We start from the raw sequence: 20,303 nt of genomic DNA on the forward strand, positions 1-20,303 counted from the left end.
ATAGACGTTTTGCTACATTTTTGTTTATAAATCATTAACGCCACTCCGTCAATCACATTCCTCGATGGGAGATGTCTGATGTAGAGCGATTTTGCTTTTTATAATTGTTTCCTCATCCATTGATTCAATGACCAATTCAGATTCACGGTCACTGTCAAATGACGATTCTGTAGATAATTCGGGATTGTCATTGTACACTTGAGTTCTCGGACTAAACTGGTAACTTGCTGATTTATACTTTGGCACTCGATAACAGTGAAACAACAGCAGGGTCCAGTTTATTCTCTGTCTTTATCGTTGCTAAATAGTTAACGGAAGTCTTCGGGAGCAATCGAATCAAATATATAGGGCCTCTAAAGGGAATCCAGCAATCGAAATATATTGACCTTGTTGTGTTGCACGACTGTTTAATCTAGTGAAAGGCTATTATTTAATTAAACAGTTTAGCTACAAAATGGCAGTTACTGATTTTGTGGCCTAAAATTATTTGAGTAAGGTGCATTTAATTGATCTGAGGGAAAGTTCCTTTCTTGTCATTTATATCGGCGATGGGGATAGCTGACCAGTTTAACGTTTCTTTACAAAAAAATCCCTTTATACATAGACACAGACATACTAATTAGTTTGTAATAACAACTCACAAGTTAATTAAACCACAAATACCCTCAGGATACTCTGCCATCCTGTGTTTGTTTAATTAAATCATGCAAATCATTAATAATATTTTATTGTTTTGATTGGTATCGATCGATTTTGACAGGTCATTTTTAGATACAAATTTACTAACGAGCCTTCAAAAAGCGTTTGAAATTCGGTGTTGACAGGGTTCGTTTTTTCAGGTTAGATTAACGTTAAATGATAGGAAAATTTTGTGGGACTTTGAAAATTGTTCGGTTTAAACTGAAATTCGGTTTTATCAGGGTTCGGTTTACCCAGGTTTCACTGTATTCTTAAAACAAGAACATGGATGCCCCACTCGCACTATCATTTTCTATGTTCAGTGGATTGTGAAATTGTAGTAAAAATGTTAATTGAGCATAAATTAGAAAGGTTATATCATATGAACTTCACCGAAAAATACATTGATCAAAACCTTAACCTTAGGTAGGACAGACAAACTGACGAACGGACCAGAAAACATAACGCCTCTCTTCTTTCTAAGCATTGTTAGGTGGGGCATAAATATAAAAAAAAATTATCCCCTTATGTTTGAGCTGTTTATCAACATATGTATATATATATATTTCATACTACTTACTTATTTTTCATACAAACAATATCTCATTAATAAATATTTGGATTTTCTTGTGTAAATAAATGTGAAATGTCACAAAGAAATAGTAATCCCATAAAAATTATAATGTAAAAAGATACTGATAATTAATTTCTAACCATTTGTCAAAATATTCAGTAAGTCTTTGATGCCACCAACGTTGTGCCACTTGGTCCGATAGGTACATCTTCCTGACAGCTTTACTCATGGTTCTGTGGTGGAAATCTAATCGTCCTTCTCCCGAGCTCCCACATGGACGAAGAAACTGTCTTAATCCAACATACACTAAAGCCCACTGTCAATTAGAAGAAGTCGTCCATTTAACTTAAGTGGTACCTATCAATTAAAGGGGTATCGATCATGGGAAAGTGGATATCTATCGAGTAAGAGCCCTGGAAGACCATGGTAAAGGGAGATAACATTACAAATAAATTAGTGTTAACTTTGTAAAAGTCATTGTTTTATTTAAATGAGAACAATGGTCCTTTTGAACTATTTTCTCCAAAAAAAATTTGAAAAAAATATGAACTTTTTTCATGGTTTTACTTTTGTCTTTTCAGGGATTTTATAGCTGACTACATGTGGCATGGCCATTGCTCATTTTTGAAGGTTGTACAGAAACCTATAGTGGTGAAGTTGTGTCATTTGGTATCTTTTGGAGAGTTGTCTCATTTGCAAAATTGCAATTATAACATATCTTCTTCTTTTATTTCTACAGCTGATTGCATTGAGTGCGTAGGTAAAGACAATATATTTGGTTATCTTGCTTCCTAGCTGAACTGTGAAGTCATTATTAGGTAAGGTAAGATATACTACCCTCCTTTCGAAGTTGTCTAGTCCTACAGACTAATAGATTGGTTATTGTTTGTCTAGTCAACTATTATAGGAGGGTTAGTAAGTTTACCTAACCTAATAACCTTCATAATTCAGCTCAGCATGCAAGCTTAACAAAGTTATTACCTTTACCTACACACTCAAAGCTATCAGCTGTAAAGAAACTTTAATATCTTTTTAAATACTTAACCTTTGCCATTGGAAGTCTGCCTTCAAAAGCTAAATCATCTACAATCTTTGCTCCAGGTATACTGGGCTGCATGGCCAGCAGTTCAAACAATTCTGTTTCTAGAAGTCCAAATCTTGATGTCTTGATTTTTGTTAAAAAGAACAGATTCATTTTTGTAGATTAATTTTTTTCATCTATTACAAAAATATTCACAGAATGAAAACTTGCATTCTAAATTTGGATATAACATTTTCATAAATTACAATAATTATGCTTTTTTGTCAATATTGTTCAACAATTGCATGAAAATGAATGCATGTAAAAACTTATGAATTAACAGTCTGTAATTGCAGTTAAGTTTAGCAATTACAAAATAAGCAAAAGGTCCGACAAACACCTATAACTTTTTGAAAATATGAAGATATGGTACGATTGCAAATATATGAAACTTTCCAACTAAGGTCTAAGCATTAAGAAGTTAGCAGCCATAGGTCAGTGTAAGGTTTTCAACTATGCGTAAATGCCATACTGTGTACAAGCTATACAGCTTATTTCCTAATAAAGGAAGAATTCGGTAAGCTTGCTGGCTTTGTTTGTATATTTTATAATTATATTGGGATAATATCAAATTAAATTTAAATATGATATATATATACAGGTTTAATGATGCCTTATAAATATTGTTTGGAGATGTCAATCTTAATTACAAAGCTTGAGTAAACATTTATACAAACAAAGCAAGCAAGCCAACAAGTTTTACTCTACAAGAATTAGGATATTAGCTGTAAAAGGTTCAGACATCTACAAACTGTGGATTCATTTATTTTCATGGGTACCAATTTTTGATTTTGTGGTTTTGCCAGTGCCTACAAATAAGCTTTTAGAAAATTTCTGCTTCTTTGAGTATTGAAATTTGTGGTTCTTCTAAACCAACAGAATCCATTAAAATTGGTATCCCATGGATATTAATTAAGCCACAGTAGTCCTCATATTGAATTTCATTTAATAATGTTCTTATAATAAAGTATACACAATCCTTTGGATTCAGAAACAATGAATGACTTACAACTTCTAGAAGTCCAATCATGTCAATAGGTAGATCTCTTATTTTCTGTGTCAGTTTTCTGAATTCACCAAACACTCTGAGTTCTTCACATGCCACAGTCAGCCATAATGGCCTTCCAGCATCTGGCTTATCTGTTAAAATCTCTAGCTGCAAAAATAACAGTAAAACATCCTGAAAATGTCTTTGCCTTAAATATTATTGAAATAAAAATATAAATGAATCACTGCTTTTATATAATAATTAATTAACAATTGAAACCTTGTTGAATATTAATTACGAGTTGTTAACAACTTCATTATTTTGCTTCATATGAACAATTGTCTCAAAGGTTATCATACAACATCTTATTTTATGAGGGGCTTTTCTTAATTATTTAATATTTTAGACTATTAGACTATATCTATTTTGCCTATCATTCTCAAATTTTGTCTATATTCTAACATCTCATTATTTTCTGTTCTCTATTTCTATTTTGGTCTATTTTATTCTGCACTTTTTGGTCATTATTTTCTATTTTGCTAACCCTATATTGACCCTCTTTTGTATTTCAACATTTTTCTTAAGACTTACTTGTTCATCGTCTAGCCTTTTGTTATATTCAGCAAGTATTTTAGTGACAATATTTTTCCGAATACTTTTAACGAGTGGATCAACAGACAGTTCAATTGATTTCTTCTCGTCAGTTTTTCTATCTGGATCATCACGAAGGGAGTTGAGACATTTTCCTTCCAACGTACTAACAATGATCCTCATTCCTTCGGGCAGCTTTTTTGGTAACCAAACCAGATAATGGGCATCTCCTGAAAGAAAGAAAACAGCTTATTTGGACAATTCCATTTAAACATATGTGGGAGGGTAGGATGATTTTTGTATTTCTAGACCTGGCTTGTAGCCAGAACAAGTATAGGGCTCCTGAAAAAACCCTCATCTAATTGGATTATCACATTAGAATGGTATTTTGGAGGATTCTTTTTTATCTTTCAAACCCTGGTTAACAAAATAGTCTTTAACAAAATACTGTTTGTCTGAAGTAGTAAATTTTTACAAGTATTTATTTTAAGATAAGACTTACATTGCAAAAATTTTATCTTTTTCAGTAATGATTATCAGAATTAAAAAGAAAGGTGAACCTTCCTTGCTTGTTTGACTACCAACTAATGCTTTTGTATTGGAACATATTGTTGGAGTAGTTCATATGACTTGAATGTGCTGGAAACCCTCCACTTTTTTTTAAATGGCTCAACAAAACATGAAGTTTACCATCATCATCCATCTGATTCAGAGCATCCAAAAAAACAACAATCTTTTGGTAACCTTCTTTCTTAGCCACTTGGGCTGCATATTTAAACATGGTGTGAGCATATCTTTTCATTTCTTGCAAGTCATCAGGCATCTTAGTTCCCTCGGGCATAAATTCCAAGAAAAATCTTTGTAAGATCTGGAACAAATCTGTGGATCCTGGAGTTGCTCCAATAAAATGATAAAATACCTAAAAAATAAAATTTGCAAATACACAATGTTTAAAAATACCATAGAAAAAACAACCGAAACTATATCAATTGAATGACCAATTTACATGTTCTATTTTTTATATGTTTTTCTTACTTGCTGCTATAATATTTTAAACAATTTCTATTTGTCTTACTTTTTAACAAAAAAATCTAACTTCACTACATTTAAAAATATTATTAACATTTTCTCATTTATATATATAACATTACTTTTCATTCATACATATTATAGTGAAGAAAAAATGGCAATACTCAAGAGTTAAGGCTCTGAGTGATAACTCAAGAGTCACGGCTCTGAGTCATATAACTTTATAACTGTGTACCATGGATAAGCAAATTTGTGCTCTATACACCAAATCCAGTGTCTGATTGGTTGAAATCAAGGTCTGAGTAAAATAATAGTCTGAGTAAAATAATCATAAGTGCAAGGTCAAATTAAAATTCCATAACAACTGTCTTCACTATTTAATTACTTAAGACAATTATCAATTCTGATTTAAAATTAAATTAAAACTTGTTTTAATTTACGTTGAACAAAGTATTTTGTCACTACTGTTACCAACACACGTGCTTTGTTTACTATGTAATACGCATGTCGAAATTCTCTTCTGCAGATAAGACACTAAATCGTAAATTCAAAATGATTTCATGCTAAATTAAGCAAGTGCAACTATATATTACCATTAATATTCGAACACTATCAAAGGTAAAAAATTAAAAAGCCAATGATTTCCTGTGAATTTGATAAACAAAACTAACCCCAGAAATGAGTCCGGAATTGCTCATATTACTGTTTTGCAAAACATCCAGTTTTAATTTTGTCTTCAAAATCGAAATAAACGTTAGTGATGTCTCAGAGACTTATCGTTTTGAGTCATTAAAATCAATTCATTTTTAAACTGTTGCTTTCCCTTAATTGCTCTTGAACGATTCTAGGAAAATGGTAGGAAAATTCATGAAGTAAATGCGATGCAACAGTTAAACTAGTTCGTTGAGGCTACGAGTATGAGCATACTCAGTAATGTGATTTTGACAATCTTTTTTTTTTAAAAGGCACCAACTTTTAAGTAATCTCAAAATGACCCAATTTAGATGAAAATATTTCCAGATCCTTGTTTGTAACCTTTTGACATCACAGTGTACGAGTCATTGATTATAAGTTTTGCAAAAGGTCAGCATCAAATTCAGTCAGAATCACAATAGTGTTTATTGAAACACTTATATTAAAAGGTTGACATGAATGCCCCTAGTCAAGTTTTGCAATTAAAATGAGACAAAGGGATGGAAAGACGAAAGGATGGATGGTCAATGGTAACTCTTAATGCTGATCCATCATCTATGGCAGGCATAAAAAAAATAGTTGTGTCTAGGATTTCGTACCTACCATATTCTGATTTAAGCCTGAAAATGTGTAAAGAAATTTGAACAGAACAACTTATCAGTCTGAAAGAAATGACACACACAAATAACGCTTTCCAAAAAAAAAGTTTTTAAAAAAATGTTTCGAGCAATTCTCACAATATTAAAATCCTCACAAAAATTTCTGAAATCACATTAGGTATTGTTGAAAACTTATTACAAGTTCATTTAGCAATCACTAATTAAATTCATTGATGTTTTCTTGAATGATCAAAATGACCGTAAGTCAAAAGTCTTAAGAAGTAAAGGAGAGGTCATCTGACTAAGATTCAGGGGTCAAAATTAGGGCTGGTCTGGTGGTCCGAGACCAGTAAAATTTGTGTCTGACCAGTAGATTTTGTCAGCTGGTGGTGGCGGACCAGTAGAAATTTTTCGTTAAAATCAATGATTGCATCTCTATCTCGGTTTGTTTACAAAAAAATAAACCTGAGAAATTATTTTTAGGGTATTGGGGGTGCTATTTTTGGAATAAAGAAGAGGAAAGCAGCTGAGAAAAATAAAACTAAACATCTGTCATATATTTTTGTGGTTATCAGATGAATGTCATTTTTGCAGGACCAGTAAATTTTGAGCCAGACCAGTTGATCTAAAGTCCACTGGTCCGGCTGGCCAGTACACTAAAAAGCTTTAATTTGACCCCTGCTGAGATTACTAAAACTCATTGCATCTCCAAATTTCAGTTCACCTCTCTTTCTCTTAACACTTTATAATCACCTTGTATTTCTTATTTGTAAGGCACTGTTTCACAGTATAAGCTATCAGGGCTGATTTACCAGACCCAGGAAAACCTGCAAGTACCAATGGAACATGTTCTTTAACTGTGTCATCAATATAGCTGTGTATCATCTGAACACTTTCTTCTCTTCCTAGTAAAACCTGAAACACATATTAAGATACTGTACAGCGGGTTGTGAATAAAGTATACAAAATATTTTGGCGGTTATTTATTTAGCGGATTCAAATCTTTTATCAATACCTTTGCATATACTTTTAAATTAACGAATTTTTGAAAATAGCGTAAAATAACATGCTATACGATATTGGTCTTCTATTGATCAGCATTAGTTCTGATCTTTCGCGCACACAATAAGGGGCTGAAAATGTTATTCATCAAGGTTGTTCTATGGAGTCTTCAATTTGTCAAGTTATTCATTGTTCCTGTCAAACTTTTGGAAAAACATCCATTTATTTATGACATGTGATTTTGTATTAGCCAATCAAATAATTACTATTTAAAATGTAAGGTATAAAAATCATAATCATTGTTTTTCTTTAATTTTTATAGTAAATTTCAGGACAATCAGTTTCCTTTGAATTATTTCTCATTATTTCATCCTTGATTCTTTTACAGTGCACAATAAGGCATCAAATTGTGGTCATAGCTGATGGCTGTACAGTGACCTGCAGCTACTAGCATCTTTTTCTTTTGTTCCTTACTGATAGTTAGCTAATTCAAGATTTCAGAAACTAAAGGATTGTTGTTGATTTCGAATTCTGTGCTTGTACCCCAAGCTGAAATGTACAAGTTGTCTTCTTTATGGTTCAGTTGTTGTCTCTTTGACACATTTCTCATTTCTATTGTCAATGTTATTAAGTCATTGTCATTTAGTATGTTGTAAGTCAATCACAACTTTTTATTGAAGCTTGTAAAAACATTTCCCAGAATGCATTATATTCTGAAACAGTGAAATTATCGAACATGCTACATTTTTTTTTAACATGTGTATATCATTATCAATTACCTGAGAACGCTGAAACATAAAAGTCTCATGTTCCAATTTTAGGACGTCTTTCAGTGTAGGTGACAGACCAAGACTATCAGTGGGATACTGAAGACTTAACATCGTCTTGAAGTGCTGAAGCACTCTTTGTCCCATTTCTTCAAACCCACTCAAGTAAAGTTTTCCTTCAGCCTCTTTTTCATATGTACAACTGTAGTCATGGACTTGTTTTGGATACTTTGTCCTCAGTTTTGCTGTAAGAACAATAAAGTGCATTAAAAGAATCTCAGAAGATATATTTTTAAGCAGATACTGTCATGTGACAATGATCTGTCAAGTACTCATCTTTGTGGGAATAAACTTCTTGGAAGAACAATATTGGCTCTTGGAGTTTTAATTTGTGGTTTAAAGAGTTGACAAATTTGAGGTGGTTTCATATGTATATTGTTGGATTCTAAATTTGAGGGTTTGAAACATCCAAGGAAATCTGAAAATCAGTATCCTACGAACAATAAACAGCTGCGCCATGAGCGCATGATACGCCCGACGTCTTGTGTGTAAGTTTTATTCAATAATCATAAATAGTTTCTGAGAAAGTTTTAAGCAATAACCATATATTGTTTTTGAGACACGGCGGGACATGTGAAACCCCCCACCCTGTTTTTTTTTTTACAAAAACTAAATATCAATCAAAATAAAATTTTGATTCAAAACTAAAAAGTATACAGATCTTTAGATTAATATAACAAAGAAGTGTGTAAAGTTTTAAGCAATAATCATAAATTATTTTTGAGATAGGGCGTGACATGTAAAAAAAAAACCTCCCCTGTTTTATAAAATACTCAATAACTCAAAAATAAAATTTTGAATCATCACCAAAAAGTATTCAGATCTTTAGATTAATATATCAAAGAAGTGTGTAAAGTTTTGAGCAATAATCATAAATCAGTTTCTGAGATACGGCACAACATGTGATAAAAACCTCCCCCTTTTTTACAAAATACTCAATAACTCAAAAATGAAATTTTAAATCATCACCGAAAAGTATACAGATCTTTAGATTAATATAACAAAGACATGTATAAAGTTTTAAGCAATAATCATAAATCGTTTTTGAGATATGGCGCGACATGTAAAAAAACCCTCCCCCTTTTTTACAAAATACTCAATAACTCAAAAATGAAATTTTGAATCATCACCAAAAAGTATACAGATATTAAGATTAATATAACTAAGAAGTGTTTAAAGTTTTAAGCTATAATCAAGAATGTTTTTTTTAGATACGGTGTGACATGTGAACACCCCCCTGTTTTAGTTATAAAGTGCCGTAACTCAAAAAGTTTTAATCTTATTTTCACCAAAAAGTATACAGATCATTTGACCATCATAAGAAACAACTATATTAAGTTTCATGAAATTTGGATAAGTCGTTCTAAAGTTACGGTGTGACATGCTTACGCCGGACAGACGGACAGACACCAGACATTTGTATACCATAATACGTCCCGTAATTTTGACGGGAGTATAAAAATGCTTTTTCGGGAATATTAACAAATTGCTTTGGTGGAATATTGGAGTGTTGTTTGAGAGGTTTGACATTGACGATTATTTCATGCACTGCACCATGTTTACTTCTCACGGTATTAAACGTTAAGTTAAAAAGTTTTAGAGTGTTTGCACCTACAGCTATTAAAACATGCCAGTGAAATGACAAATGGAGTTCTGAAGAATTGTCTAAAAAAAAATCCCAAGAAGTTCGATGTACATTTAAGGACAGGTAAAATGATAAAGGGATTTCTTAATGCATGATTATTTATGAATGAAAATATAAATGAATTTGTATGACAGGTCCTAAAATGGAAGTTTAAAATGAATGCTTTACTTATATTTCATCATTTTCAAAATACAGTACCAATAAAAAGGCAATAATACTCACTTTTAAGTGTACTTAATGAATGTCTATGGTCATCATTTTTCTCAGTCAAATAAGATTTCACTTTCTCATCTTTCACATGGTCCAAATAATCTGGTGTTCTCATTAAAAACAGAGCCTAAAATCAGAAATATTCAAATGAAGGCAAAATGCATTTTTTTCTCCGCAAGTTACTAATTTACATGACGGGTGCCACATGTGGAGCAGGATCTGCTTACCCTTCCAGAGCACCTGAGAGCATCCCTAGTTTTTGGTGGGGTTCGCGTTGTTTATTCTTTAATTTTCTATGTTGTGTCATGTGTACTATTGTTTGTCTGTTTGTCTTTTTCATTTTTAGCCATGGCGTTGTCAGTTTATTTTCAATTTATGAGTTTAACTGCCCCTTTGGTATCTTTCGTCCCTCTTTTACCAGTACAAACAATTACGGTAAACATACTGTTTTATCAAGCATTGGAAAGCAATACATGTACAAGTTGGTTCAAGTTCAACTACAATTATGTCAACAGGAAAGATAACTCCAATTTAAAATATTAATTTAACAATGATATCATTCTTGCACCATTTCTGAAATATTGCGGACAAGTATGGTTAAACAAGTTTTTAATATACCGTATTCGGCCGTGTATAGTACGCATTTATGTATAGTCCGCACCCCATTTACATTCCCTTAAAATCGAGAAAAAAAGTTTTGTAAAAAAAAAAAAAAAAAAAAAAAATTTATTGTAAAAGTCTAGTTCACTGTAAAAATACATTGAAAGAGACCTATAATTCTCCATGTATTTTATCAAAAAAAATAATTAAGTTTTATTTATTTCATAAAAAATTGAAATGTTAGAACTTTTCATCAGGTAATTAATATTTAATAATTTTATATAAGTAGTTATTAATAAAAAAGATTCATTTTAAAATCAACATTTGTCTAAGTATTTCCAAGCTGATATATAATATAACAGAAATAATTTGAATATTATGGAACAAAAGAAAAAAGAGATCAAACATTTATCTAAATTAATTAGCAGTAATCAAAATTTTAAAACTATTTAATCTTATATAATCTTTTCCTTGATCATGTTGTTTTATTGCCTGGGATTATAATATTTAAAACCTGTCAAAACTTTACATCATTATTTAATTGCTACACACCCATACTTAATCCTTAATTACCTCTCTTGATTACCTATGCAGGATGTCACACCTTTACTTTCAATAATCAATTTTGAAAAGAAAAGTTAAAAAATCAATTTTGAAAAGAAAAGTTAAAAAAGAATAAAAGAATAAGAATAAAATGAAGTTAATACAATAAACGTCTCCAATATACATTGTTAATGCAGAAAAAACGAAATTAAAAAAAAAAAAAAAAATTTTTTTTTTTAATAAATTTCGAAAACCGTCTATAGCTGTGTATAGTCCGCACCCCTTGTACAAACTACATATTTAATGAAAAAAAGTGCGGACTATACATGCCCAAATACGGTATTTTACATGTAACTTGAATATTTTTTTGTTCATCCCAAATATAGTGACAAGTCTGACAAATTAATAACTGTCATGCCGACCCCATAAGGGTTAAATTACTCCTTTGAATGAAAGCTCCCCCTAAATCTATATGTGTTTTCTTACTAAATGGATAAAAAGATTTAAAAAATTGTCTTCATAGTCATACATGTACCAGAACAAAAGTTGACTCAATAAACCGTGATAATTATCTGATATGTTGAATTTGTTTGCAATCTTTCGGAACAAGGTAAGCAGTATTCAGCAAGTCTACTACCCTGCCATCTTTTTTAACTTACATTTCTATTTTGTCCCCAATATCCACCAACCATAATCTCTGATGTGGTTACAGACATCCCAGGCATCCATTTGTATCTGGAAATAATAATCAAATTACTGTATGTCAATTCATAAATTTTTGTGGGAGAGAAAATAGCAATTTACTGGATATTTGGTTCCAGTGTTTTCCAAAATTCTGCAATATTATATAAGCCTATAGAATATTGGTATTATGCCTTAATTATTATCCAGAGAATCACATATTGATTGGCCTGAATAAAAGATAGAAGTTGCCTTACCTTGCCCTGATGTCATCTGGAATTTCTTCTATTTTTGGCACCCAACCAAATCTTTCAGATACTAAACTAAGAAAATAGGGATATATGTTCTCTTCTCGACATCTACAAAAAATAATTAAAAAAATATTGTTCAAGAGACAAAACTAGAAAAAGGGGCATAACTCCATTTTATAATTTCGGACAAACATTTTCAAATACATATCAGTCAGGGGCGTTACTTAAACAAGTTATTTTTTTTAATTACTTATATAAGTAATTTTTTATTTTAAAAATAATAAAATTACTTAATAGAGTTATTTAATTTTCAATAGAAACATAGACTAAATGTAGTTTTCATGATTTGAAACAACATTTTATATCATAAAATGAAGAATTTATCAGATTTGAGAGGAGTATAGAGATAAAGGGTTACTTTGAAAATAATGACAAAAATATTACTTCAGTGTTCTCCCCAGAAATTTTGGATAGCATCACATTTGGCGTAAAAACAATGTATTTTTTTCAATGTAATTTGTCGCGTCGCGGCAATGCTCCATTTCCATTATGATATATATGTGTTATTGTTTATTACAAAATGTATTATATTTTTTGTATGCTATAGGTCCTTATTTGGTGAATAAAATATTCTTTTCAACCCTATTCTTTGTGTCAATATTGTTGAATTCATGACTGAGAATACAATTAAACTATAACCATGATAACAGTATTCTCAGTTTATGTTTTCTATATTTTTTATAGTTCCAGAATTATTTTTTCCTCTTGGGCCAAAAAAAAAATATATGTGTGGTTCCAGTTACCCTACCTACCCAGTTAAAAAAAAATCTTTATCATGTCTATGAAATATATTGGTTCATGGTATTCAATGAATCAGTCCCAGTTGTTTCTTTTTATAAAAATGATATATATTCTTAACAAAGTTATCCAACAAAAAGTCTGTTAATGCTAAGTTTTCTCTTTAGGTATCATTGTTTTCTGTCTACTGTGCCATTTGTGCAAATGTAATTATTATCGGAAAATACGGATTTTTGTCATATCTGGTCCGGTTTCGACCAGTAGTTTACACTAAAATATTAAATGGCCGCCGAAAGCAATGAAAAATACGAAAATAAACAATGTTTGACAAGAGATTTGGAATGAATATGGCGTTTTTAATGCATTAAATGGATGAAACATAAACTAAAGCCAATTATGATCATTTTCAAAGAAAGACCAAAACTTATTTAGCTCATAATCAAACTTTTCACTCTCGATTTACAAAAAGTGATAGGAAGAGAAAGAAAGTAATACTACTGTAATATTTTGCAAACCACGTGGTATTTATCATGTCACAAGTGACAGCTTGGGGTATTCCTATTCAAACAGTTATCCCCAAAGGGCAATTAACACCTATTTGATCACTCTTAATTGTCTATTGTCCGACTTGAAGGGATCAAAGGTGATATATTTTTTTATGATTATAAGCGGTAATTAGATGAAAGTTCAAAATTTAGGACATGGCTTTGCATTAGAGAAACGAGGAAAATAACATCCTCAAAATAATTATAGCATCGCGGAAATTATTATAGCGTCGCGGTAATTATTATAGCGTCGCGGGAAGAAAATATAGCGTCGCGGTACCGCGACGCTAAAACGGCCTGGGGAGAACACTGTACTTGAATAAGTTATTTTAAATATTTTTGAAAAAAATAGCAATAACACTTATCTAAGGCACATATGTAATTGATTTAGGTTACAAATTATAAATAACTTCAGGTCTTAATTAATTCACAAGTATCTATCTATTTATATCAGTCTACCTTCAAGATTTTAGAGGAAAATGATAATTTAATAGTCCCAAGAGACCAATCTTTGACCCAGAAGCGTCATGAAAGATAAGTGCGTCGGAAAGTTAATTAGTGTTTCTGAAGAATTAGTTTTTATATATCAAGGGAAAAATAACCAGATAACTGTGAAAATTATTTAAAGCTAGTAAAATCTGTATTCTTGGACAGCTATAAAATTAATATTCAGAAAAATAACTTATATCAGTTATATTTAAATTAGCCTCGTTTTCAACATTACTTGTATAGGTAATTTTAATTGTTACTTGTTTAAGTAATGCCCCTGACTGATATATTCTTAGCTCGTTCAGCATGTTCAGACAAGGATCTATTTTACATGATTGCTCAATCATGTTATATAGTTGACACAGTTGTGTAGCTTAAAGAGTACCAAAAATAAAATTGTGACATTTTAAATTTAATATAAATGTGGGTTTGAAGGAGACCTATTAGTTATTTTACTTTAACATAGCTCAGATATAACTCCTTAAAAATAATTCAGGATTCTTGGAAACACACCAAGATAATTAAGTTCTGGCCAGAAACTCACCATTTTTGGCTAGCACTCAATAAAACAGTATCAATGAAATGATCTTTGATATGAATAATTTCTGACAAATATTTTCAAAAATATATTCTTAGCTCCTTCAGCTTGTTCAGACAAGGATCTATTTTACATGTTTGCTTAATAATGTTATAAGCAAAAAAAATAGTTGACACAATTGTGTAGCTTTAACTGTACCAAAAATAAATTGTGACATTTCCCAAATAATATAAATATGGTTTTGAAGGTGTTTAGAAGTTATTTTACTTCATCATAGCTCATATAACTCCTGTTAAATAATTCAGGATTCTTGGTAACGCACCAAGACATATCCTGGCCAGAAACTCACCATTTTTTGCTAGCACTCAATAAAACTGTATCAATGAAATACTGAGATTTATCAAATTGCGATATATATTGACATACTGGTCTCGCCCAAGTAAATTTTAGCCAAGCACTCGGAAAATTACCTGTCTAGTTCGGACAAACATGTTGTTAACGTTTCCCTAGTGTCTGCATCCTTTGGTACTCCCCATCTTAAATCACACTCCACCAGCCTCAGTTTTCTTTCCTCACACCATTCTCTGAGCTGGGGAAATATTACCTTTACGAGATAGTCACGCTCATTGTTCATGTCCTTAAAAGTACTACTAACAAAAAGTCTAATGGTCTTCCAACTTCGCCTCTAAAAAATATGTATATCAATGTACTAACAAAAAGTCTAATGGTCCAACCTCGCCTCTGAAAAATATGTATATCAATGTACTAACAAAAAGTCTAATGGTCCAACCTCGCCTCTGAAAAATATGTATATCAATGTACTAACAAAAAGTCAAATGGTCTTCTAACCTCGCCTCTGAAAAATATGTATATCAATGTACTAACAAAAAGTCTAATGGTCCAACCTCGCCTCTGAAAAATATGTATATTAATGTACTAACAAAAAGTCTAATGGTCTCCCAACCTTGCCTCTGAAAAATATGTATATTAATGTACTAACAAAAAGTCTAATGGTCTTCCAACCTCACCTCTGAAAAATATGTATATCAATGTACTAACAAAAAGTCTAATGGTCCAACCTCGCCTCTGAAAAATATGTATATTAATGTACTAACAAAAAGTCTAATGGTCTTCCAACCTCACCTCTGAAAAATATGTATATTAATGTACTAACAAAAAGTCTAATGGTCTTCCAACCTCACCTCTGAAAAATATGTATATTAATGTACTAACAAAAAGTCAAATGGTCTTCTAACCTCGCCTCTGAAAAATATGTATATCAATGTACTAACAAAAAGTCTAATGGTCCAACCTCGCCTCTGAAAAATATGTATATCAATGTACTAACAAAAAGTCTAATGGTCCAACCTCGCCTCTGAAAAATATGTATATTAATGTACTAACAAAAAGTCTAATGGTCTTCCAACCTCACCTCTGAAAAATATGTATATTAATGTACTAACAAAAAGTCTAATGGTCTTCCAACCTCACCTCTGAAAAATATGTATATTAATGTACTAACAAAAAGTCTAATGGTCTTCCAACCTCGCCTCTGAAAAATATGTATATTAATGTACTAACAAAAAGTCTAATGGTCTTCCAACCTCACCTCTGAAAAATATGTATATTAATGTACTAACAAAAAGTCTAATGGTCTCCCAACCTCACCTCTGAAAAATATGTATATTAATGTACTAACAAAAAGTCTAATGGTCTCCCAACCTTGCCTCTGAAAAAGATGTATATTAATGTACTAACAAAAAGTCTAATGGTCTTCCAACCTCACCTCTGAAAAATATGTATATTAATGTACTAACAAAAAGTCTAATGGTCTTCCAACCTCACCTCTGAAAAATATGTATATTAATGTACTAACAAAAAGTCTAATGGTCTCCCAACCTTGCCTCTGAAAAATATGTATATTAATGTACTAACAAAAAGTCTAATGGTCTCCCAACCTTGCCTCTGAAAAATATGTATATTAATGTACTAACAAAAAGTCTAATGGTCTTCCAACCTCACCTCTGAAAAATATGTATATTAATGTACTAACAAAAAGTCTAATGGTCTTCCAACCTCACCTCTGAAAAATATGTATATTAATGTACTAACAAAAAGTCTAATGGTCTTCCAACCTCACCTCTGAAAAATATGTATATTAATGTACTAACAAAAAGTCTAATGGTCTCCCAACCTTGCCTCTGAAAAATATGTATATTAATGTACTAACAAAAAGTCTAATGGTCTCCCAACCTTGCCTCTGAAAAATATGTATATTAATGAACTAACAAAAAGTCTAATGGTCTTCCAACCTCGCCTCTGAAAAATATGTATATTAATGTACTAACAAAAAGTCTAATGGTCTCCCAACCTTGCCTCTGAAAAATATGTATATTAATGTACTAACAAAAAGTCTAATGGTCTTCCAACCTCACCTCTGAAAAATATGTATATTAATGTACTAACAAAAAGTCTAATGGTCTCCCAACCTTGCCTCTGAAAAATATGTATATTAATGTACTAACAAAAAGTCTAATGGTCTCCCAACCTTGCCTCTGAAAAATATGTATATTAATGTACTAACAAAAAGTCTAATGGTCTCCCAACCTTGCCTCTGAAAAATATGTATATTAATGTACTAACAAAAAGTCTAATGGTCTTCCAACCTCACCTCTGAAAAATATGTATATTAATGTACTAACAAAAAGTCTAATGGTCTTCCAACCTCACCTCTGAAAAATATGTATATTAATGTACTAACAAAAAGTCTAATGGTCTTCCAACCTCACCTCTGAAAAATATGTATATTAATGTACTAACAAAAAGTCTAATGGTCTCCCAACCTTGCCTCTGAAAAATATGTATATTAATGTACTAACAAAAAGTCTAATGGTCTCCCAACCTTGCCTCTGAAAAATATGTATATTAATGTACTAACAAAAAGTCTAATGGTCTCCCAACCTTGCCTCTGAAAAATATGTATATTAATGTACTAACAAAAAGTCTAATGGTCTTCCAACCTCACCTCTGAAAAATATGTATATTAATGTACTAACAAAAAGTCTAATGGTCTTCCAACCTCACCTCTGAAAAATATGTATATTAATGTACTAACAAAAAGTCTAATGGTCTTCTAACCTCGCCTCTGAAAAATATGTATATTAATGTACTAACAAAAAGTCTAATGGTCTCCCAACCTTGCCTCTGAAAAATATGTATATTAATGTACTAACAAAAAGTCTAATGGTCTTCCAACCTCACCTCTGAAAAATATGTATATTAATGTACTAACAAAAAGTCTAATGGTCTTCCAACCTCACCTCTGAAAAATATGTATATTAATGTACTAACAAAAAGTCCAATGGTCTTCCAACCTCACCTCTGAAAAATATGTATATTAATGTACTAACAAAAAGTCTAATGGTCTCCCAACCTTGCCTCTGAAAAATATGTATATTAATGTACTAACAAAAAGTCTAATGGTCTTCCAACCTCACTTCTGAAAAATATGTATATTAATGTACTAACAAAAAGTCTAATGGTCTCCCAACCTTGCCTCTGAAAAATATGTATATTAATGTACTAACAAAAAGTCTAATGGTCTTCCAACCTCACCTCTGAAAAATATGTATATTAATGTACTAACAAAAAGTCTAATGGTCTTCCAACCTCACCTCTGAAAAATATGTATATTAATGTACTAACAAAAAGTCTAATGGTCTTCCAACCTCACCTCTGAAAAATATGTATATTAATGTACTAACAAAAAGTCTAATGGTCTTCCAACCTCACCTCTGAAAAATATGTATATTAATGTACTAACAAAAAGTCTAATGGTCTTCCAACCTCGCCTCTGAAAAATATGTATATTAATGTACTAACAAAAAGTCTAATGGTCTTCCAACCTCACCTCTGAAAAATATGTATATTAATGTACTAACAAAAAGTCTAATGGTCTCCCAACCTCACCTCTGAAAAATATGTATATTAATGTACTAACAAAAAGTCTAATGGTCTTCCAACCTCACCTCTGAAAAATATGTATATTAATGTACTAACAAAAAGTCTAATGGTCTCCCAACCTCACCTCTGAAAAATATGTATATTAATGTACTAACAAAAAGTCTAATGGTCTCCCAACCTTGCCTCTGAAAAATATGTATATTAATGTACTAACAAAAAGTCTAATGGTCTCCCAACCTCACCTCTGAAAAATATGTATATTAATGTACTAACAAAAAGTCTAATGGTCTTCCAACCTCACCTCTGAAAAATATGTATATTAATGTACTAACAAAAAGTCTAATGGTCTCCCAACCTCACCTCTGAAAAATATGTATATTAATGTACTAACAAAAAGTCTAATGGTCTTCCAACCTCACCTCTGAAAAATATGTATATTAATGTACTAACAAAAAGTCTAATGGTCTCCCAACCTCACCTCTGAAAAATATGTATATTAATGTACTAACAAAAAGTCTAATGGTCTTCCAACCTCGCCTCTGAAAAATATGTATATCATTATCAATGTACTAACAAAAAGTCTAATGGTCTTCCAACCTCACCTCTGAAAAATATGTATATTAATGTACTAACAAAAAGTCTAATGGTCTTCCAACCTCGCCTCTGAAAAATATGTATATTAATGTACTAACAAAAAGTCTAATGGTCTTCCAACCTCACCTCTGAAAAATATGTATATTAATGTACTAACAAAAAGTCTAATGGTCTTCCAACCTCGCCTCTGAAAAATATGTATATTAATGTACTAACAAAAAGTCTAATGGTCTTCCAACCTCACCTCTGAAAAATATGTATATTAATGTACTAACAAAAAGTCTAATGGTCTTCCAACCTCGCCTCTGAAAAATATGTATATTAATGTACTAACAAAAAGTCTAATGGTCTTCCAACCTCACCTCTGAAAAATATGTATATTAATGTACTAACAAAAAGTATAATGGTCTCCCAACCTCACCTCTGAAAAATATGTATATTAATGTACTAACAAAAAGTCTAATGGTCTTCCAACCTCACCTCTGAAAAATATGTATATTAATGTACTAACAAAAAGTCTAATGGTCTCCCAACCTTGCCTCTGAAAAATATGTATATTAATGTACTAACAAAAAGTCTAATGGTCTCCCAACCTCACCTCTGAAAAATATGTATATTAATGTACTAACAAAAAGTCGAATGGTCTTCCAACCTCACCTCTGAAAAATATGTATATTAATGTACTAACAAAAAGTCTAATGGTCTCCCAACCTCACCTCTGAAAAATATGTATATTAATGTACTAACAAAAAGTCTAATGGTCTTCCAACCTCACCTCTGAAAAATATGTATATTAATGTACTAACAAAAAGTCTAATGGTCTCCCAACCTCACCTCTGAAAAATATGTATATTAATGTACTAACAAAAAGTCTAATGGTCTTCCAACCTCGCCTCTGAAAAATATGTATATCATTATCAATGTACTAACAAAAAGTCTAATGGTCTTCCAACCTCACCTCTGAAAAATATGTATATTAATGTACTAACAAAAAGTCTAATGGTCTTCCAACCTCGCCTCTGAAAAATATGTATATTAATGTACTAACAAAAAGTCTAATGGTCTTCCAACCTCACCTCTGAAAAATATGTATATTAATGTACTAACAAAAAGTCTAATGGTCTTCCAACCTCGCCTCTGAAAAATATGTATATTAATGTACTAACAAAAAGTCTAATGGTCTTCCAACCTCACCTCTGAAAAATATGTATATTAATGTACTAACAAAAAGTCTAATGGTCTCCCAACCTCACCTCTGAAAAATATGTATATTAATGTACTAACAAAAAGTCTAATGGTCTTCCAACCTCACCTCTGAAAAATATGTATATTAATGTACTAACAAAAAGTCTAATGGTCTTCCAACCTCACCTCTGAAAAATAT

The 20,303-nt window shown here is 31.3% G+C and overlaps 1 protein-coding gene across 1 annotated transcript in view; it reads right to left on the reverse strand.

Annotated features, from left to right (window-relative positions):
* Window positions 1-20,303, reverse strand: part of LOC134694206 (TPR repeat-containing protein DDB_G0287407-like) — a 39,114-nt gene that overhangs the window by 12,119 nt on the left and 6,692 nt on the right. Inside the window, exons 3-13 of the mRNA XM_063555203.1 lie at window positions 14,833-15,047; window positions 11,999-12,100; window positions 11,720-11,795; window positions 9,930-10,044; window positions 8,015-8,247; window positions 6,987-7,148; window positions 4,603-4,831; window positions 3,913-4,142; window positions 3,343-3,489; window positions 2,298-2,417; window positions 1,393-1,568 (exon numbers count right to left, since the gene is read on the reverse strand). Coding sequence (XP_063411273.1) covers window positions 1,393-1,568; window positions 2,298-2,417; window positions 3,343-3,489; window positions 3,913-4,142; window positions 4,603-4,831; window positions 6,987-7,148; window positions 8,015-8,247; window positions 9,930-10,044; window positions 11,720-11,795; window positions 11,999-12,100; window positions 14,833-15,047 — 1,805 coding nt within the window. The remainder of the gene's footprint in view (window positions 1-1,392; window positions 1,569-2,297; window positions 2,418-3,342; window positions 3,490-3,912; window positions 4,143-4,602; window positions 4,832-6,986; window positions 7,149-8,014; window positions 8,248-9,929; window positions 10,045-11,719; window positions 11,796-11,998; window positions 12,101-14,832; window positions 15,048-20,303) is intronic.

Source organism: Mytilus trossulus, chromosome 13 (genome assembly GCF_036588685.1).
Source record: "Mytilus trossulus isolate FHL-02 chromosome 13, PNRI_Mtr1.1.1.hap1, whole genome shotgun sequence".
Lineage (NCBI taxonomy): Eukaryota > Metazoa > Mollusca > Bivalvia > Mytilida > Mytilidae > Mytilus > Mytilus trossulus.